This window comes from Talpa occidentalis, unplaced genomic scaffold (assembly GCF_014898055.3).
Source record: "Talpa occidentalis isolate TD23 unplaced genomic scaffold, MPIMG_talOcc4v2.1 talOcc4.5, whole genome shotgun sequence".
Lineage (NCBI taxonomy): Eukaryota > Metazoa > Chordata > Mammalia > Eulipotyphla > Talpidae > Talpa > Talpa occidentalis.
Window position 1 is genome coordinate 85,046,180 of NW_023604861.1, and position 22,404 is coordinate 85,068,583.

The following is a 22,404-nucleotide window of genomic DNA, read 5'->3' on the forward strand; positions in this document are numbered from 1 at the left end:
TTTAACTCTGGGAGTTCTTGACTTACTAAGGAAATTGGCCTTTTCTTTGATGTGAGTCCCAGATAGTTCTCCCCAGTGTGTTTCCTTAAGCTTGACTTTTGGTGTCTTTTGGCTTGGTTGTGGTTTTGGGGTTTTTTTTTTTTGTTTGTTTGTTTTTTTGGTAGTTTTTGATGCATATTTTTTTCAGTTAATTTTCAGTTAAATCACGGGTGTGTGTTTGTGTGTGTGTGTGAGATACTGTACTTGAGAGGACTTCCCTTCTTCCACACTGATTTTTACTTTTTCATTATCTCTTTGATTCTTTCAAAACTTCTGTAGTTTAATTTTTTGATATTGATATCTTTCAACCCCGTGGAATGAATGAATGTGTTTGGAGATAAGGTATTAAGTGTACCTTACACTCCCATCCGCCGCCCTCATTTCAACAACATGCATTGAAAAATCTAATCTTTCTGCATTGATTTGAAATGCCACTAAATATCTTCTTGTGTGTGGGTTCTTACCTAGCCAGCTAGATCATATACTTTTTAAAGGCAACAATCAGGTGTTATCATCTATTGTACCCCCATAAAGCTGAGTATAATCTACATAAAATGGCATGGCATTCACTTGTTTTACATTTTGAAAGTCATGCATGTAAGAAACTGCACAGAACATTCATGTAGTGTAGTGAGATCTGCACAATGAGCACCTGTATAACCACCTCCTACATCAAGAGAGGGGTCATTTCCAGCTCCCCGCAATTTCTCTGGGACCCTTCCCAGCCACCTTCCTCTCCCATCTCCCAGAGGTAACCACCCTCTTGACTTGTGACAATGGTTTCCTTGCTTTTCTTTTATATTAAGTTTGACCCATAGGAAATTGACATTTTTGTAGGTTAAAAAAAAATCATTGAATAGCTGCGTTTTCATATTTCAACCTTGAGATTTTACTAAGTATCTCCAAAAGATAGTTTAGTTGAGCCTGTTTTTGAATACTATTAAGATGGAACTTTTTTTCCCTTTTTCTTTTTTTTTTAATTTACTTTTATTTATTTATGCATTCAAGAACTGGGGTCTAGGCCAAAGGTGTGGGGGGTGGAAGGATTCATAAGAGACAGAGTGGGGAGCAGAACAGGCAGATTGACTGAAATACACTGCTGAGGGGAGCAGAGGGCGAGACAGGAGAGGTCTGCTACACCATGTGGGTCAGCTCCCTGGCTAGGCATCAGGGATTGAACTCAAGTGTTCTTGAAGATAGCAAAGGACAGCACTGAAACTTAACCTTTACACCACCAGGGAGGCCCTAAGATGAAATCTTACTGTATTTGTTGTTCTATGCTAGGCTACTTTTCAACTCAACATGCTGTTCGTTAGTTCTCATTGCTGGCTGTATCCCATTATATGACTTTACCGTGTTTGTTATCCAGCCATTCCACTGTTGCTGGCTTATGGGTTGTTTCCAGCTTTGACTATTGTAAATAATGGTGCTATGAAATTCCTTGTAGATATGTGACCAAGATTTCTTCTAGGCAAGGTCAGCAAAGGGCCCCCTGCTCAGTTTTTGTTTTTGTTTATTTTTTTTAATCTTTATATTTTGAAATAACTTTAATGTCTGTAAAGTTGCAGAAATGGTACAGACAGAGGCCCACAGCCTCTGCAGCGCCGGTTAGATCCCTGGCCGTCCACAAGGGTCCCACATGGCACACAGACCTCTCCTGCTGAGCCCGCTCTCCCCTCAGCAGTGTATTTCGTTGGTCTGCCTGTTCTGTTCCCTGCTCTGGTGCTGGTGAATTCTCTCACCCTCCTGTGCTTCTGACTGTACCCAGTGCTTGTATAAATAAATAAATAAATCTTTAAAAAAAAAAAGAAATGGTACAGACACTTTCTGTATAGCCTTTAGTCAACTTCCCCTAGTATAAATGTCTTACATAAATATGGTGCATTTAAAACTTAGAAACTAATGTTTGTGCAGTAGACTCTGGGTCTCCTCAATTTTTCCACTAATGCCCTTTGTAATAGGATATACCTTGCTTTTAGTTGTCCTAAATGTATGTTTCCTTAGACATGAAACAAATTTGCCATCTGTAGTGCAATATTTGTGTAAAGTTTTTGTTTTTAGCTTTATGGTATCCAGTCAAGCCATTGTTTTCCAAAATTTACTATTGTATAGTCTTTTGGGTCTTATTCTTTTACTTAGAAAAATTCATTTAAAATCCATGCGTGGGGCCGCCCCGGTGGCGCAGCGGTTGAGCGCTGGGTTGCAAAGCTGCCCGCAACCTCTGCAGCGCAGGTTCGATCCCCGGCTGCTCCCCAGCCACCGGAGGAGGGTCCCTCATGGCGCGCAGACCTCTCCTGCTGCCGCTGATCCCCTCAGCAATGTACTTCGGTCCTTCTGCCTGCTCTGCTCCCCGCTCTGGCTCTGGTGAATTCTCTCACCCTCCTGCGCTTCTGACTGTACCCAGTGCTTGTATAAATAAATAAATTAATCTAAAAAAAAAAAGAAAGAAAAAAGAATTGGGACTTTAAAAAAGTTTAAAATCCATGCGTGTTATATGAATCAAAAGTTTCTTCCCTTTTTTTCCCTTAATAGTGGTGAACTTGACATAACAAAAAGTGGTTGTTTTAAATGAACAGTTCAGTTGTAGTTAGTACATTCACAGTATTGTGCAACCACCACCTGTTTAGTTCCAAAACACTTTCATCACTCCAAAACAAACCCATTAAGCAGTTATTTTCCATTCTTCCCTCCTCCCAGCCTCTGGCAGCCTCCAGTCTACTACGTGTTTCTGTGGGTTTGCCCGTTTGGTGCTGTGTATGAATGCAGCCGCACCATACGTCATCTTGTGTGTGTGACTTCACTTAGGGTGTTCTTGAGGTGCAGCCACCCTGTGCATGTATAAGCAACTTGTTTTTAAAAAACTGTGCTGAAACAAATATAACATAAAATTTGTCATGTTAACCTTTTTTTTTTTTTTTTTTTTTAAGATTTATTTATTTATACAAGCACTGGGTACAATCAGAAGCGCAGGAGGGTGAGAGAATTCACCAGAGCCAGAGCGGGGAACAGAACAGGCAGACTGACGAAGCACACTGCTGAGGGGAGCAGTGGGTGGCAGGAGAGGTCTGCGCACCATGTGGGACCCTCGCCCAGTGGCCGGGGATCAAACCGGCACTGCAGAGGCTGCGGGCAGCTTCACAACCCAGAGCTCAACCACTGCACCACTGGGGAGGCCCTGTTAACCATTTTTGAGCCTGGTAGCATTAAGTACATAATGTGCAACTGTCACCTCTCTGTTTCCATGTTTTTCATTACTCCAGACAGTAATGTCTTAAGTAATAACTCCCCATCACTCGCTCCTTCTAGCCCCTGGTAATTTCTGATTTCCTTTTTAATGCTATGAATTTGCCTATTCTGGATTATTTCATTTAAGTGGAATCATACAATATTTGTCCTTTTGTGTCTGGCTTATTTCACTTAGCAAAATGTTTTCAAGCATAATCCTTATCACGTGTATCAGCACTTCATTCCTCTTTATGGTTGAATAATCTGTTGTGTGGATATGCCACATTTTGTTAATACTCATTTATGTTGTTTTCACCTGTTTCGCTCTAATGCTGCTATGACTGTTAGCAGACAGGTATCTGAGCCTTTGTTTCTAATGCTTTGGGGTGTATACTTAGGCGTCAGGTGGTTTGCTGCACCATGTCTGGGATATGTATAATGGGAAACTGAATTCCAAAATGGTTACACCACTTTCTTGACAGCACTTGGTTTTATCGTATTTTAAATTTTTGTATGTTTTTGGTCATTGTATTTTCATTGTATTTTTAAATCTACTCTTATGTTCTCATTTCTAATGGGGGTTGAGCATAGTTCCACATGTTTATAGTCATTTAGATTCCCTGTTTTGTAATGTGCCTATTAATTTTCCTATTGGTCGTTTGCCTTTTGATGAAGTGATGTCTCCAAATAATGTTTACTCTATGTTTCCACAGAACAAATAGTGGAGAAAGATGAAGGTCCATATTACACTCACCTGGGATCTGGCCCCACGGTAGCCTCCATCCGGGAACTCATGGAGGAACGGTGAGTGATGTGCACGTGTCCAGGGAGAAGTGGGCACATTGCTAATGGAATATGGACTTTTAAAGACCTCTCATTTTCATTGAGAAAAGGAGTCCTGGGACCAGATTGTAGAAGGTCGACTAGGGTTCTTATTCCCAGTGCTTCTGGGTTTCTTTCCATCTGTGGTTCATCTTCCATATATCATACTCTCCAACCCCCTTTTCTCTCTTTCTTGAAATTTTTTTTACTGAAAAAATGTGGTTAACTGCTTATGTGTTCCAATGAGTTTGCCATGGTCTGAATTTTGCTGGCTCTCCTGTGGTATTGTTTAACATGTTCCTCTGTCCTGCCTGGTGTCTCACAAATTGGTAGTTAGCTCTAAAGGTTTGATCAAAATTGGGTTGTTTCTTCCTTTTTGTCACAAAGACTCCATAGGTGATATTTTGTATCTCCAGTAGGAGGAACGTGATAGCTCATCTTTGGCCAGTTGGATGCCTGTGTTGAGTCGTTTTGATGTGGTGCCAGGAGTCATTGATAGCTTTCTTAGTCTCGTATGACAAGACATTCTGGGTTCATGTTGTATGTTTATGCAAGAAGTCTTATTTCCTTTTATTGGGGAAAAGTACTTAGAACATAGACATTGGGTACTAGGATGCTTATTTTTTTTTTTTTATTTTTTTTTTAGAGGCATGGTTTTTTATTTATTTGTTTGTTTGTTTGTTTTTGTTTTTTTTATACATGCACTGGGTACAGTCAGAAGCGCGGGAGGGTGAGAGAATTCACCAGAGCCAGAGCTGGGAGCAGAGCAGGCAGAAGGACCGAAGTACACTGCTGAGGGGAGCAGCGGGCGGCAGGAGAGGTCTGCGCGCCATGTGGGACCCTCCTCCGGTGGCCGGGGAGCAGCCGGGGATCGAACTGGCACAGCAGAGGCTGCGGGCAGCTTCTCAACCCAGCGCTCAACCGCTGCGTCACAAGGGAGGCCCTAGGATGCTTATTATTTCTAAGCCATTTCAGGGGAAAGCTAGTATGTTTCATTCTTGTTACTATTTAATAATTGAATACATCATGAGTTTATATTGACACTTTCAATTCAAACTCCAAGACTACAGGGTTTTTACCAAACAACCCTGTTTTATTTATTTATTTGTAAAGATTTATTTATTTTTATACAAGAACTGGAGTACAGGCCAGATGCGCGGGAGGGTGAAAGAGGATTCACTGGAGACAGAGCAGGGAACAGAACAGGCAGACTGAAGAAATACACTGCTGAGGGGAGCAGTGGGTGAGACAAGGAGAGGTCTGCTTTGCCATGTGGGATTCTCGCCTGGCCGGCTGGAATCGAACCCATGCTGCAGAGGCTGCGGACAGCTTCACAGTGCGGCACTCAACCACCTGTGCCACCAGGGAGGCCCAAACAACCCTGTTTTATTTTTTAAAAGACTTTAAAATCCATAGCATGTATATGTCCATAGCAGACGATAAATACTCTGAGCTCTAGTATGCAGAGAGGTCATCTATCTCAGTGGCCCTTTGGGGCCAGTCCTGACCCTGTACTTGTTGCTGAGACCTTGGGTGGATTGCTCTACTTCCCTGTCATCCAGCTTTCTTATCTGCAAAATGGAGGAGATGTAAAAGTACTCTCTGTAGCAGAGTTGTGAAAATAAACTGAATTGATGTGTGGAAAGCATGTAGTGCTTATTAATAAGTACTACACATGGGGTGTCTAGCTCACATACATATGCACTGATTGCATTTTTATAACAAGCATTATTAGTATTTTAATAGAGGCAACCATTATATAGACAGAAGCATGGGTTTGCTCACTTGTGCACATACAGATGGTAGAAGATGCAGTGGCTTAGAATTTCCACAAATTTGGGAACCAGATTTTGTCTAACTGGGGGAGTGAAACTAATCCTGCCATTAATATAGCAGGGGGTAAAGTTTTAAGCTGAATAACTGAATAATCCAGCCTGCCTGAATGAACACAAGGCGAGGTGGGTGAAGGACCGCGATCTGTTGTCATCATTCTTAATTACCCTGTATCATCTGGATACATTCATACCCAAAGTAGCCTATCAGAAAACCAGGTGGTGGAACAGGGGTTAAAAACAGCACTGTCAAGCTATGGGCAGCCACTGCAGCATGAGTTCCACCCCTGGCCGGCCAGGGAGGTGACCCACATGGCATAGCAGACCTCTCCTGTCTCGCCTGCTGCTCCCCTCAGCAGTGTATTTCTTCAGTCTGCCTGTTCTGCTCCCCACTCTGTCTCTGGTGAATCCTCTCACCGCCCCCCGCACCCGTACCTGTGGCCTACACTCCAGTTCTTGTATAAATAAATCTTCAGAAAAAGAAAAAAAACCAGTTCACCAAAAAGCCAAGCTGTGGAGGGAAGCCTGGTTGACGGTCACCTCTGTGTCCCTGAGACAGACTGAGAAGAGAGTAAGTGCTGCCTGGACACCTGTTGTGCCCCTGCCATGTGGGCTGCAGTTTCCAGGCTGAGCATCATGGTGGCCAGTGGTTTTTCTAAGGAATCCTGACACTGTTGTTTTAGGGCTATAGGGGAGGCAGATGTACAAGTTTGGTCTGAAAAGCTGTATGTGTGTAGGGGGAGGTAACAATTTTGTAAGATTTCTAGACAGCATTCTAAATAACTTTTAGTGTTATAAAAGAGTGTGTTTTGAAACAAGGATTAAGAGATAGTGATTAAGTTGAGATTTGCCTTCCCCTCCCCCTATTGCTTTAAAAATAAAGCAATCTACAGCCAACTGTAAATGCTTTAGAAACTGATCCAAGGAAGGAATTCCTCTCGAGACCAGGAATACTTGTGTTTTTCTTCAGCAACTGGTTTATTTTTATCTTAGGGACCTTGTAAATCATGTAACAGATTGCGTTTCTATCTTTATGTTGGCTGCCAGAAAGCTCGGAGCCAGATTTGTGTACCCCCATTAGGAGCGACGTAATTTCTCATCACTGGTCTGCGGGAGCTGCTTCCATTCACTGGCAAGTCCTTTTGACATGACCCGGAGGAGTCTTCAGTAGTTTCCCTGATTTTTCATGTGTTGAGATGTTCGGGCTAAATAAACTCACAGATACACACAGGACCCCCACGCCCAGCACTCTGTGTCCCAGCACCATGTCCGTCTTGCCCCCATTTACTCTGATTTCATCACCTGCTATTTTTATCTTATAATGGACCTCTTTTAAGTTCCTTTCTGGAACAAGGAAGTGAATGTACAATTGATGAAAATCCCTGACTTGGGGTCTAACTTTGTAAATATTTCTGCCCCAGGTCTCTTCCCACTGTACTTTGTCTGTGGGACCCTGTTCTGCACAGTTGTTGGCCAAAGGCAGGGAAGGGTAGCAAACTGAAATCAAGGATGTTGGTGATTTTAGTTTCTCTGGTAAAGATTTTGGAGATATGAGGAAGTCAAAAGCAAATGCAAAAAAAAGCATCCCCATCTATTTATGGGTTCCTTGCCTCCTGGATATCCAGGTTGCTGGAACCAGTTGTTCACACCCAGAGTGGAGGTCGGCGAGCTGCACAGAGGCACATTCCTCTCACTTGTAGGGGAATCCCTGCAGCCTCGTGCTAGTAATGGAGAGTCAGCCCTGCTAGCAAATACTCTGAGTTTGGGGGAACTGGTCTCATTACTGTGCAATAGAGGGAACCCCAAAAATCAGTGGTTCTCAAACGGGAGTGAGCTTCAGAATGTCCTGGAAGGCTTGTGGAAGCACAGATCACTGAGCCCTATCCAGAGTGTCTACTACAGCACCTTGAAGAGGAGACCTGAGAGTCTGGTTCCCTCCAACTTTCTGGGGGATGTGGTTTAGACACTGCCCCTGAGAACCATGGACTGAGAGGGTCAGAGTACCCTTTAGATTTAGATTTTAGCCTATCCTTGCAGGCTTAGTTTAGGGTCTAGGAACTCAGCTGTATCTTAGGAGGCTATTCTGTAAATGATAGGCTGGGAAGTATGACATTTAAGGAAAAGGAGCTAAGCCTAGAGTGGATTGGTTTTCTTTAAACACACAGAGACAGTCTGATTAAAAAAAAAAAAGAAAAGAAAAAAAAAGGCTAGCTGATCAGACAGTGCTTGGCCCTTTTATTTGCTTTAGAATATGAAGTTTACAGCAGGAAGTATTTCTCACAGCAGCAGGATGGTGGGAAGTTCCTGGTCAGAAAGCCGGGCCTGGTGTCCTCAGCTCACCCTGCTGCGGGGAACATGATATCCTGTCTGTATGGGCGAGAGCAGTGTGGGCGCCGTGGGCTGGCCCCACAGTGGCCCCCAGACACAGTGCCACTTGCAGGCTGCTTCCTGACAGAGGCTCTTGAATTGAAAGTTTTCCAGGGACCACACAATCGCACACTCTCCGGTCTTTGCCTCTTGAGCCAGAACATGCCATAGAAACTCCTGAGTCCTGCCTTCATCATCTTCTATAAGGAGCTCTCATAACCTTAGGATGTTAATGTGGTCTTTATCAGAGCTGCTTTTCATCCCTTTCCTGAGACCTTGCATGAAATAGAAACACTGAACTCAGAAAAACCTTAGGTTAGTATTTTAAAAATATTTGTTCTCTTTTCCAATTGAAAAAAAATTCTATAAAAGGCCTTTGTAAAAAAGAGTCTAGAGTGAATAAACTCTAGCAATTATTCTTCCCTGGAAAATTTTTTTTAAATTGATGCTTACCTTTCAGTTTTTTTCCTAAGCATTACAAAGATATATATGTCTAGAGAGAGAGAAATTGGACAAATGGGATCAATCACAATACACCAACTATTTGCAGCTGTATTTTCCTCCTGACTAAATTTCTTCCATGTCAGTATATATAATTCTGTCAAATCTTTTTTGATAACTGCATGGTTTTACATTGTGTGGAAATTTGTTATATGTATTATCTTTTTTTTTTTTAAACCAGTCCTATACTGGGTATCTATGTTGTTTCTGATTTTTTCTGTTGTTGATTTAACAGTGGATATCTTGTTCCTAAATCTTGGTCTATTTGCACAGTTATTTCTAAGGTAGAGATTTCTAGAAGTGAAGTAGATAAAATAAAGAATATATGGGGCCTCTCTAGTGGCACAAGGGGTTAAGATGCAACCTATGAAGCTATCCGCAGCCTCTGCAGCACGAGTTCAATACCCAGCCAGGGAGGAAACCCACATGGTGCCGCAGACCTCTCCTGACTCGCCCGCTGCTCCCCTCAGCAGTTTATTTCAGTCAGTCTGCCTGTTCTGTTCCCCACTCTGTCTCTGGTGAATCCTCTCACCCTCCCGCACGTCTGGCCTGTACCCCAGTTCTTGTATGCATAAATAAATAAATCTTTAAAAAAAGAATATGTGGAACTGTGATAACTAAGATAACATCCCCTCTTAAGTAGTATGTGAAAATAATGTGCTGTGATCAAATGGATTCATTACAGAAATACAAGAATAGTTTGAATTAGGCAGTAAACATAAAATACCTTCTTAATTGAACAAAGGAGAAAAACTATTCAATCACCTATCTCCTTAGAAGTTATAAATGTAGATGATGAACAGTTCTTGATTAAGAATCCTTAGAACAGGAGACACTTTGTAGAACCCTTCAAAATAAGGGATTTCTGTTTCTGTCCCAGAGTTAGCTTCATGCTCAGTGAGGAACTGTGAGAAGCATTTGCAGTGAAGTCAGGCTAAGCAGGGGTGACCGCCAGCCACACGCCGGACGGCACAGAGACGAGAGGCTGGAATAGCGGCATCAGGGGTGGGATGGGGCAGCGGCAGATGACCGTTACTCCCAAGTGGTGGGGTGTTGTACCTGAGACTAAAGCACTATTAAAACTGACAAGTCAGTAAGCTTGTTAGGGGAAAAGGCTGCCCCAAAGCAAATTCCATACAGGCTTTGTGGACTACACCCCCACCCCAGGTCAAAGCCAAAGACACTGGGAACTCCAAATCCCATCACCACCCAAGGGAAGGTGGCTGGGACCTGAGGGTGGGGTTAAGCAGCCAGGTGGATACAAAAGGCAGACATGTGGGCTTTGGGGCGCTCTCCATTTTGGGGCCCTCGGCCAGCTCGCGGCGTCCGTCTAGCTCTGAGAGTGACTTTGGGTTTCCAGGTCGTCGGATCGGGTAGGACGCATTAAAGACTTTATTTCCCTATTTTCTCCCTGAGTTGTACATTTTCCTTATTTCTTTTTCTCTTGTAAATAAACCTTTTATTAACCCTTTGGCGTGTGTCTGTAGTAGAGTATTCATAAGTCCCTTTAAAGCGCGCGGGTGAGGACCCACAGCCAGGAACCCGTTTAATATCGGGGTTGCTCTATAACAAGCTGACTGTTTACATTATTAAGATTTACTCATATTTTGGGTTCTTCCCCCATTCCAGGAACTTCAAAGCATTTTAAATAATGCAGTTCCTGTGGATTTGATGTTTTTCCCAAGCCTAGGTGGTAGGGACCATCTTTACCTTCATTTTGCAGAAGAGGAAGCTGAAGCTTTAGATTTCAGTGACTTGGCCGCAGTCCTGTAGCAAGAAGGTGCTCCAGTCTGTCGGACCCGGTGAAACCTGCCCTAACATCTTTGTCCCTGCTGGTTGTGTGGCTCTGGGCAGGTCATTTTGGCTCTGGGCCGTCGTCTCATCATCTCTGACCGGTTTGCTCACTCAGAACCCCCGGGCTGCGGTCAGGGACATGTTCGCGGGCACCAGGCGTGCCTGATGCCGGAGGAATCTCAGAGCCAGCCTTTGTCTTCCTCATGTTCAAATGTCAGCTGGGGATTGTTGAGAGAGAACAATAAGGGTTTCCCCCATTTATTTTCTTTTGTTCAACTAACTTATAAATAGCTAGTGCTCCTGGCGACTGGGCTAATGGTTAGATGCAAATGTCTGCAATTAGCCTCCGGTTTGAGCCCTCTTCTAGAGGTCAAGAAGGAATAATCAGGGATGTTTCTGCTGGACTGGCCCCTCTGCCCTGGGACAGAGGTGTGGCAGATGGGCCAGAGGGCCTGGGATCTGCTAAACACAGGATAAACATTGATTAAACCTTCCTCTGTCTTCTCTATTGTGCCTGTAGTAGCCCAAGCTGAGCACCCTGAGGCTACCTCCTTGCTGGAGTTGCTCTGTTCCTCTCTGCTGATGCTGGCTTCTGTCTCCCTCTCCAGGTATGGGGAGAAGGGGAAAGCCATCCGGATCGAGAAGGTCATCTACACCGGGAAGGAGGGGAAGAGCTCCCGCGGCTGTCCCATCGCAAAGTGGGTGAGTGCTGAGACCCTGCAGCCAAGCCTGAGCCCCGCTTACGGAGACTGGCTGGGCAAGCAGAAGAAACAGACATGTTTCCCGTCCCGGGCAGCCTTGGAGCTGGAATCTGGTGCTTGCTTCATGAGGGTCATTTCCCCCCAGCCATTTGTCCTCATTTTGTTTAGATGCCAGTCCCTGTGTCCCGGGCTGGCTTGGGAACTGCTCTGCTCCTTACACTCAACTCATGCTGTGCCCCAGCTTAGCGCTGGGGGAGGAAGAGGAAGCTGGAGGTGTTGCTTATCCATGCTGGGCCCCACTGCACACCCTTGGCTCCTTCCCCCAGAGCTGCCCGTGTAGCCATCTTCCGTGTGAACAAGGCCAGGCCTCCGGGCCGGGGCGGGCCCCCTCCGCGTGCTGCTTTGCTTCTGAGCCGCTGTCTCTAGCAGCCAGAGAATCTTGGCAGGGAGATTCTTAGTGACTCAGTTCCCAATTCTCCAGACCCCAGTTTCACCCAGACAAGGCCTCTGACCTTGCCCTTCCAATTACAAAGAGGTCATTGGGGCTGCTGCAGAACAGGTGCGCGGGAGCAGACACCGGCTGGTGAGGTGACTGTGAGGGGGGCTGTGCCGGGCGCTCCGTGGGGGAACACATGCAGAAAATGGAGGGCTCTGTCCCTGTGGTCAAGGGGCTTGTGACGGGGAGACCCATGAAATAAATCGTGGCGATTTGAATATAATCAAGGTTTAACTCTGAGAGGCAGCCATGGGGCTACAGAGTTCAGGGGTATGGGGGACCGTGGGAGAAGGGGTGTTCAGGCCCCTCAGGTTCCCAGAGGAGGTGGACGTGCTTGTGCCCCAATGTGAAGTGGGCAGAGGGGAGAGTAGACAGACGCCTGCTGAGGAGAGGCCAAAGGCTGGGGGAGCACAGAGTGGGTTCCCTTTGAGGGGAGGACAGTGGCCAGATGGCCGCGTGTGCACAGAAAGGAGTTTATCTGGTGTATGCGCCATGCCTTTGCCCCTTTGTAGCTAATGATATAAAAACTGCCTGAACTGGAACTGCCACTTCTCTGTTTGTAGCAGTTTTCAGTCAGCATCGCAGCGTTATAGTCCACGAAGGAATCTGGAGCCTCATAGAGCTTTTACGGGTACTAAGCAGCCGTGTGCCCGGCCCTTAGGGAAGATGGTGCCTGAAGCAGGAGGTTGCCTGTGACTATCCAAGGCTGATCGGTGGGGTGTCATCACCCCAGACCACCCCTGGGAGATGACATCTGCCTCTGGCTCTTGCTCAGGTACCATTGAGGGCTTCCCAGGACTCGGGTGGGAAACTAAAGATCCTTGGTGTGCAGGTAGAGTCAGGGACTTGTTCAGCTTCAGACAGACTTGGTGTTTTCATCTTAAGCAGAGAAAACAGCTGGTGGTGTGGCTGGCACATGTTTTCCCAGCTCCTGGATACCAGAGTGAAGCTTAACTCTTGAGCATGGTCTGTGTGTCCCTGCTGATTGTGGGAAGACTGCCTGGAGGTGGCTGAGCTGAGGAGTGAAGGTGATGGAGGGGATGGGCTTCGTCCTCCATCGAGGGCCTCGGGGTCTGTGGACAGATGCCCAGAGCAGAGCGCACACAGCACAGTGAGGCTGAGGTTTAGCCAATGGCCGGAACTGTCTGTGGGTGTCACCAAGCCCTGGTGGATGATGCAACTTTGTATAAGACCAGCTAGAAGAAATGCTCAGGGACAGTGTTCCCAGGGGTGAGGAAATTCCTGTGTCTGGTGAGTGAAGATAAAAGGAGAGAGGAAAGATTGTTTTTATGAGAAGTGACGTCTGCCTTAGTATGGTGAACTTCTGGTGGCTTTGTTCGTGGTTGTTACACAGCCTCCAAATACTTTGGTGTTGGGGCTTATCTGAATCGTACTTCCTTGGAAGTTGGAGAGGGGCAGGTGTTCCCTTTTCTTGCCTTGTAAACCCCCCCGCCCCAAGGAGGTGACTCTGACCCTCGAAACACCCAAAAGGACAGATCATTCTTCGTGGCAGCATGGCATCAAGAGCCAGGCAGTGTTCTGTGGCCACACAGAGGGGAGCAACATCTGGTTGCTGTGGTGTGGGCCATACTTGCTGCAATGTGTCCCACCCCACCTGGCACCATGTCTAGAGCCTGAGTTTTCTTTGCCAACAAGAATTTGTGTCTGGAGCAAGGTCTGCTTGTGTCTGGTGACATTTGTGCATTTACCCCTTGAGAAAACAAACCAAGACAACCTAAGAGGATGTGACCTCAGTGGCAGCTCTGACAGGTGAGGCGTCTCCCTGTGTGCACCAAACGCATGTCCCACGAGTGCAATTAGCTGGTGAGCTGCCCCGGGCACGGAGCAGAGGTTGGTGGTGGTGCCGCAGAAACCCGGCCACGGGGACTGCTCTTACCAGTGCCTCCACATGTGCCGATGCCCAGGACCTGTCTGGCTCTGTCACCGGGAAGCTAGGCAGTCGCGGAGTTCTGACATGGCATCATGATTTGATGACGTTTGTGTGTTACTGACCCTCCCCCAAATATTTTATTTTTATTGGTTTACAACACTATGTAGCTCAGAGGTATAGGATTACACCTCTTCAGACGTACATGACCACTCCACACCCACCACCAAGGCGCCGATAGGCCTCTACCATAGTCCATTTGGCTCCCTCCACACTTTGCCCTCCAATTTCCCCCACGCCCTCTGATAGCTTCAGTTTCAGTCAGATTTCTAAGATTTGTTAGAAATCTGGTTTGGTTTTGATTCAACCTTTGTTGTTTTTTGTTTGTTTTTTATTCCACATATAAGCGAAACCATGTGACATTTGTCTTTCTCCTTCTGACTTATTTCATTTAGCAGAACCCTCCAGTTCCATCCATGTTGTCTCAAATGGCAAGTGTTCATATTTTTTTTTGTTTTATAACTGAGTGGTATTCCATTGTGTGTATACACCACACCTTAATCCACTCACCTGTCCTTGGGCACTTAGGTTGTTTCTATAACTTGGCTATTGTAAATAGTGCTGCAGTGAACAGAGGAGGGTTAAAGGACACTTTGCAAGCTAAAGAAAACACCTTTCTGGACCATAAATTCCTACTTTGAGCCACTGTGATGATGATTACATCATTGTTTTTAAAATTGTTTTTGGGCACTAATTAAACAGAATATATGCATCTGTGCTGCAGCATGGATGAGCATTGACATTCTGCTAAGTAAAATGAGACTCACAAAAGGAGTTTCGGCTTGGGAAGATGGGTGCTCAACAATGTGAATGTACTTAATGCCACTGCACACTTAAAAGTGGTTAACATGGTAAATTTTATGCTATGTGCATATTTCACCACAATAACGGTAATTGAATTTGATGCACAACTCTTTTAAAGGGGAGATTTCATGTAAACATCTGAACTTCTGTTTTCTTCTTGCAACATTAGAAGAGGTAAGTGCACTAGGCTGGAATTCCCACCCAGCAGTTGGAGAGAAGGCCTGGTTCCCCCCTTCTATAGGACAAGTACTGTTCATCGTTGCCAGTCTTCACCTCTCCCCGGCCTTCCAACCAACTCACTCTTTACATACATGGCCTGCCTGTCTGCCTCTTTGACATCTCACCGATGTGCTCAGACCAAAGCTGTCTCCAGACCAGGCAAGTCCCCACCTCCAGACCCATCTTTTGGGGTCTACTAGAGATAGCCACTTGGTGTTTGCTCCCTCTGCTCTAGCATGTTCCCCAGAAACACACACACACCCACACTGCTGGGCCACAAAATGTGTAGTCACTTAAGGTTTTTCCTGGCCCCTATAGTCAGGTCATCTGTTTCTCCTAAATGTCTCTGCAATCCATTCCTTGCCTTGACATGACTTTTTGGTAGGGAGGGGAGAGTGAGGTGTGAGGAGTTGGAGAAGGCCCTTCAGGGAGCAGAGCAGGGCCCCGGGCCCCGACTTCCTTTGTTGGGGTTGTTTTCAAATAGCCCTAATGAGATAGATGTCACACATCCCCTGCAGTTTGCCCCTTTCAAGCATACTGTGGTTTTGGTGGATCTCATTTTTTTTTAAGTTTGGTTAAAATTATACACAATATAAAATCTCATTTAACCTTTTTTAGCCGTTACAGTTCAGTGGCATCAACTCCATTCACATTGTTTTGTGACCATTACCACGATCTGTTTCCAAACTCTTCATCGACTCTACACTCCCTCAACAGTAACTCCCGTTGCCTCCTCCCCTCAGCCTGGTACCTTGCCCGCGCTCTCTCTCAACCTGCTGGAGGCGCCCTGTGAAGTGGAATCACGCAGTGTGTGTGCTTCAACGTCTGGCTTATTCTCAGTGCCATCTTCTCACGAGGCGTCATAAAGTGTGTGTCAAAGTTCCGATTCTTGCTCAGGTTGAATGACACTCATGTTTGCTCCCAGGTGGGAGCAGGCCACACCTTGCTTATCCATCCGTCAGTTCGTGGGTCCCTGGGTGGGCCCCCGATGGTTTCCACCTTCTGCTGCATGCTGCTGCTGGCCTGGGCACGGTGTACAGGTGTCTGCCTCAGCCCCTGCGCTCGGGTCCCTTGAGTCTGGTTCCAGGCATGGCCTTGCCTGGTCACGTGCTCATTAGCTTTAGCTTTCTGGGGTAGAGGTAGCAGGTATTTTCCATAGCACCAAGGCTCTTGCTTTTAAACTAAAGGCAGAATTTTCTCTGCCAGTGTCTTAGGACAAAGTAAAAAATCTCTGAATATACTTTGATTTAGAATTTTATATGTATTTTATATGTATTTTTCACTCCTAAGTCCACATAAATGGTCAGTAATTTAGATTTTGTAGTACTTTATTTTGTTCTTAAAAAATAACTTTTGTGGTTTTCCTCCACCTAATTTTAATGGTCTCTTCACCTGTACGGTCGCTGTCATCAGGGTGTGACACCCCTAAAGCCCTTCGCCCCAGGTACATCGGCAGAGGAATGTGGGTACCTGGCTCCTGCAGGTAACAGCCCCTGCCCGCCTTTCTCCCTGCAGGTGATCCGTAGGCACACGCTGGAGGAGAAGCTGCTCTGCCTGGTGCGGCACCGGGCAGGCCACCACTGCCAGAACGCCGTGATCGTCATCCTCATCCTGGCCTGGGAGGGCATCCCCCGCAGCCTCGGAGACACCCTCTACCAGGAGCTCACCGATACCCTCCGGAAGTATGGGAACCCCACCAGCCGGAGATGTGGCCTCAATGATGAGTACGTGGCGGGGTTGCAGTGGGAAAGGGGAGATACGGGGCCAGAGTCCCCAGAAGGGCATGAGCCGCAGATGCAGGGGACTTGGGCAGCCCCAAGAAAACACTTGTGCCGTGCAGGACCCCGCCTGGCCAGCAGGGATAGGACTGGTGGAGAGTGTGTCCCCGTGGGTTGCATCCAGGGGCTGCTCGTCCTGTTGGGGCAGCTCTGTTGACTTAGCTCAACTTTGCTTTGGACCCCAGGTTGACTCTGAGGCTCTAATGATGGTAACAGGTGTGAAAAGGTGCATGCTCCCAAAGTAGATGACGTCAGTGGCATTCACCCAGAGAGGGCTTTTCTCCTCTTTTTAAAAACTAAGGTATATTTACTTAAAGTAAAATTCCTCTCTTTAGGGATGCAGTTTGAAGAGTTTTGACAAGTATTTATAGTCATGTAGCCCCCACCATAATCATGATCTGTCATTGCAGAAATTCCCCTGTACCCCTTTTACAGGCAAGCCCTACTGCTCCACCCCCGGCACCTTCTGATCTTACTTCCTGTCTTTGTGACATGTCATATAAATGGAAACATACCATGATAGCCTTTTGATTTCTCTGAGCACAGTGTGTCCAACATTCATCTCTGGGTATCATTAGTTCATTCCTTTTTATTGCTGAGTAGTAGTCCACTGTGCAGATGTTTCAAGATTTGTTTATCCATCCCCAGTGAGAGATTGTTTGGGTTGTTTCCAGATTTTATTAAGTGTTGAGTTTTAATGTTTATTTTGCTTAACGGTCCTTTAGCATCGAGGCCTGCAGGAAATAAGCATTTTCAAATCTTGCAGTTGATGCACTTCCCCTGCTTGTGTGGTCTGAGTGGAGGTGGTAAAGATACTGAGACAAACTCTAAACTTCATTGGATTTTTAACTACATTCTTCCCATTTATCTCAGGCAGCCCATGTGCTTTCCCAACAAAAGACTCAGATCTTTGGGCTAAGGAGTGGGAAGCAGAGCAGGCTTCTCAGAGCTGGCTCTCCACCCAAGGAAATTTGGGAAAGGAGTTGAGGACGGTGAAGAATGTCCTAGTCACTGGGTGGATGCCAGGCAGCAGGGCCTCCCCAAGGGAGAAGATTCTAGAACATGGAGACAGCAGGGTCTGTATGCCTAATGTGTGGTGTGTGTTGCAGCCGGACCTGCGCTTGCCAAGGCAAAGACCCCAACACCTGCGGTGCCTCCTTCTCCTTCGGTTGTTCCTGGAGCATGTACTTTAATGGCTGCAAATACGCTCGGAGCAAGACGCCTCGAAAGTTCCGTCTTGCAGGGGACAACCCCAAAGAGGTGAGCAGAGTTCACAGGGCTCAGCGGGTCCCACTCACCCTGTCCCCCCTGGTATCTAGTAAATGGGGTGCGTGGAATTAGCACTCTGTGACTTGGATGTGCAGAAGGTGGAACTGGCTTTGTTTTTTTAACTGACCTTATCTTGCTGTGATAAAGGGTTTGTAGGGATATGTGAGTGAAGAGGGTATAATGAGTGAAAAACTAAACTTAGTATAGGTACTTCATACTCTCCCATTTGAAAATAGTATCCTCAAGGTATATATTCAGATTCCTCACTAGGATTTGACCTTCTTAAAGGGTCATGTCTTCCCAGCACATCTTTCTGGGTGTGGGGGCCCTCTGGGTCTTTGTAGGACTCCCCGAGTCATCCATCATGGCCTCCTTGCTGAAGGCCTGGTCAGGGCCTCTGTCACCGGGCTGGCCGCTAGGCCTAAGGCCTCCATCCACCCACATGGCTTCCCCCAAGCTTGGTCACGACAGGGCAGGGGCTTCATGGGCTGCGCTCAGGCTGCGGGAAGCAGGAGCACAGGCCAGGAGACCTCCCTGTGCAGACCATTCCAAGGGTGGTTCTGAACACAGGTGCAGCACGGGCCTGTCTCTGTCATTTAAACATCTCTAGCTTGCCTTTCTCCCTTCCACCTGCCTGAGCTCGTACGAGGTGGGCGCTGGTCCCTTTGCTTGGATCCAGGCACCCACTTGATCCGAGCCTCTGCCTTCCAAATCTGAGGGCCTTGTCCCAGAAGGACTCCCTCTTTTCCACAAGGTTGGGGCTCTCCATGGCCATGTTTTTTCTACCCCACGTCTAAACTGTTCTCAGATTTCTAAGCTTGCTTTTCAGAAGTCAAAGAAAGCAGTTTCAAATTTTAAGCCCCTTTTATCCCCTCAAAGCCTGACTTGCAGATTGTTGCATGAGCTGGTCTACAGTCTAATTTGACTCTAGCCTTTTATTTACAATGGCATCTTCATGCCCACCCACAGAAGCATCAGAGGGCATTGCTTCAGTGAATGGAGGATCCCAGGAAGTAGGGGTTATGAGCCATGGAAATACACCAGTTTAATTTTCCATAAACCTTCCTCTGCTGCATGAGCCACCACCTCACTTAGTGCTGGGTGCTCCGGCCGGCTCGTCACCGGTGTCTGTTCATTCCACCCACCCTGGCCATCTGGGCACTGTTATTCCTCTACAGAAGCAAGCAGCTTGCCCAAGGCCACATGGCAGTAAGTGGGAAGACAGGATTTAAACCCAGGCCTGCCTTCCCCAGAGCTCCTGCGCCTGTGTGTCCTGGCTTCAGGCCCACCCTGCCCAACACAGACAGAGCCGCCGGTCTTACTCGTGTCTCTACTCTGTAACTTGGTTCTCTTTATCTTTTCTCTTCCTCCTGCTTCCTCATCCATAACGTCTTCATGCCTGTGCTCTAGGCCTGCTAGGAACCCCAATGCCCTGCTAGTCAGACACCTAAAAATTCTCCACCAAATGTGGGGGGCGGGGGGACCACTCCATCCATGGCAGCACTGTGCAGTGGAACTTTTGCTCTTTGGAACAGCAGCCAGCAGAGCCACATGCAGCTGCTGAGCGTGTGAACTCTGACTAGTGCTACAGAGTCACTGGCTTTTAGTTAAAATTAATTTAGATTCCATAGCTACGTGTGGCCTCACACCTGGGATGGTGTGGGCCTAGGGAGCAAGCTTTAACTAGTGGCTGCCTCTGGGCCTGCTGGTGCTGCTCTTTCTAGCATAGACCTTGTCCGCCCCTCTGCCTTTATTTACCTGCGTGTAACCCAGGAGGAAGGAGCCACACTTGGGGCTCGTACTGCTGGCCATACTGCACCTGGCCATACTGGCCATATTGCACCTCTGGCCTGGGGCACTAAGCAAAAAAAGCAAGAATCTGTTTCATGTGTTCTTAGCAGCTCTGGCTTGGAGCCTGTAGAGCAGTAGCTGAGCAGCAAGGTGACTTGATCTTTTAGAAGGTAGTGGCTTTCCTGGTGAGCTTTAGTGCTAAGTGTGCATAGCACCATTCCCCTCCCAGGCCAAGGCTGTAAAAACGAACTTCCTCTCCTCCCAATGGCAACCTGGCAATGGTTCTGGAACGGTGGTGCATTTCCATGGCTCGGTCCCGCAGCAGAGCTGTTCTGCCTGAGTAACTGCTCTTCTCTCCGCAGGAAGAAGTGCTCCGGAAGAGTTTCCAGGACCTGGCCACCGAAGTCGCTCCCCTGTACAAGCGGCTGGCCCCCCAGGCCTATCAGAACCAGGTACGGGGTCCTGGACCTTCCTCTGCCCACATGTCATCCACATCTCTGCACATCTCCCTGAAGTTGGGAAGTGGAAGAGTGGGCTCCTCTGTGCCCCTTTGGGGAACACAAAGACGTAGTTCTGTGCTAAGATCCTGTACGTACACAGGTAACGCCATCCCAGACCATCTCTCCTCTATGCTGGTCTTCATCCTCCTCCTCTAGTGTCCCTTTGACCCTGTGGGTTGGTTCCCGTGGCATCGTCTAGACCAAATGAGGAGACTTGAGGCAACCCAGAAGGAAGTAATTCCTCCTGGAGCCTCAGCGAACCTTCCTCTGCAGCCAAATGCAGGGCAGCTGTGACCCTTAACCTTCCTCACTCCCCCCGAGATCTGTCCTCCCTGGGTGCAGTCAGCGCCACTCACCTCCATCCTCGGCTGTGCACACAGGTGACCAACGAGGAAATAGCGATTGACTGCCGCCTGGGGCTGAAAGAAGGACGGCCCTTTTCGGGGGTCACGGCCTGCATGGACTTCTGTGCCCACGCCCACAAGGACCAGCATAACCTATACAATGGGTGCACAGTGGTAAGGAAGCCCATCTCCTGTCGCAGCGCCAGCTTTGGGAAGACTCAGGTTTGGGGCGGGTGGCGGGGCGCTGACTGGTCTGTGCCCGGGTGGGGTCAGGCTGGGGAGCTGGGCTCTCAGAATGCCTACTCTCTCCTCTGGGGATGCCTTTGCTGGAATGCATGGCCTCGTTTCTGTGTCCGAGTGGATGCTGCAGAATGCGGGTACCTTGGGTACCTGCAGTCCCACAGTTGTGTGAAGTGCGGCTCCAGAGCTCTGTGGACACTTGGGTTCATGCCTTGAACAAATGTTCCCTGAGTGCCAGCAGTGCCTGTAGCACTGCTCTAGATGCAGAGTCCTGCCCAAGTATGTGATTTAATGTCTGGTAGTGATGAGGGTTGTGAGGAAGATGAATAGTGATAGGAAATGAGGTTCTGGATGGAGTGGTCAGAGGTGGCCTTGAGGAGGGCGCCTGAGCCAGAGGAGTGGAGGAAGCAAGAGGGTGGGGTGCTCCAGGCAGAAGGACCAGCGCAAAGGCTGGGGAGAGGGAGTGGCCCGGGTGTGTCCAGGCAACTACAGAGAAGCCAGTGAGGTGAGGCAGAGCAATGCGATTAGAGGGGCGAGCAGGGAGCCTGAACATCCGGGAGGTCTGGGGGCTTCATGTGTGGAGGGACACACTGGGCACTTTTCAGCCGGGTTGGTGAGCTCTGATTATAAAATTAGAAATGCTCTTTTGTCCTGTAGATGGAGAAAACATCCACAGGGTTGGGGGTGAGAATTGGAGAAAAGAGGCCAGGTAGGGACTGGGCGGTTGTCCAGGCCAGAGGTGACAGGGCTGGGGCAGGAATGAGGTGGGGTAGTTGGACAGATTTTGGAGATTGTGAAGGTGCAGCTATGAGGACTTGCTGGTGGACTGGATGTGGGATGAGAGACTTAGGACTACACCGAGTGTTTTGATTGGGCAACTGGGCAGGTGTTGGTGTTATTTACTAAGACATAGAATGACTTGGAAGACAATGTCTAGGCTGAACAATCAAGAATTCTGTTCTGAGGTGTCTGCTAGATGTCCAGGTGGAGCTGTGGAGCGGGCAGGGGAGGAAGACTGGAGAATAGGTTGTTCATGGTTAGACCCATGAGGCTGGATGTGGTCCCCAGGGATGAAAGTGTAGACGGAGGAGGAGGTCTAGGCTTGGGTGGGGACACCCTAGAAGGATGATGTGCGCTCTCTCTCCTTGCTTTTTAACAAGGTCCTGAACCGGGAAGAGGCAGGGGCGCACTCACCTGGAAAGGGCTCCCAGAGTCTGATTCTAGTTTGTGTCCCCATAGGGATTTGATGACCCAATCCTAGGATTTTGTTTCTCCACCTGTCTCCCTTCCCCATGTCCAAGACTAAGAAACAAGACGGGTCAGGCTCCTGCCTACACTGGTTTGTAGGTTTCCAGCAAAAATAAAAAGCACCGACCATCCAGGATCGGGGAGGGGGTTGGCTAGGTGGGCAAGCGTGAGAAAACAATGAGTGTGTTTGGACCTAGAGCTTCTGGAGGAAGAAAGTCATTTTATCCAAAGTGAATAGTATTTTTTGTCTAATTAGACGGCTATTCATTATGAAAAAGGTTAAAGTATAAAGTAAAAATTGCCTGAAATCTCAGCGAGAACCACTGTTAGCGTTTTGATGACCTTCCATCCAGAGGCCTGCGTGTACCTAATGCACATATGTGCGTGTGCGTGTACAGTTACGAATTTTACACAAACGGGGTCACATGTTGTGTACCTGCTGTTCCCCGACCTGCTTTATCCAAGGGTGCGCAGCTTTCTGTGTCA

At 47.5% G+C, this 22,404-nt stretch overlaps 1 protein-coding gene across 1 annotated transcript in view; it reads left to right on the plus strand.

Moving 5' to 3' along the window:
• TET3 (tet methylcytosine dioxygenase 3) overlaps positions 1-22,404 on the plus strand; it is a 93,511-nt gene that overhangs the window by 66,386 nt on the left and 4,721 nt on the right. Inside the window, exons 5-10 of the mRNA XM_054701742.1 lie at positions 3,978-4,068; positions 11,189-11,282; positions 16,264-16,472; positions 17,636-17,786; positions 19,949-20,038; positions 20,467-20,604. Of these exons, the coding sequence (XP_054557717.1) occupies positions 3,978-4,068; positions 11,189-11,282; positions 16,264-16,472; positions 17,636-17,786; positions 19,949-20,038; positions 20,467-20,604 (773 nt within the window). The remainder of the gene's footprint in view (positions 1-3,977; positions 4,069-11,188; positions 11,283-16,263; positions 16,473-17,635; positions 17,787-19,948; positions 20,039-20,466; positions 20,605-22,404) is intronic.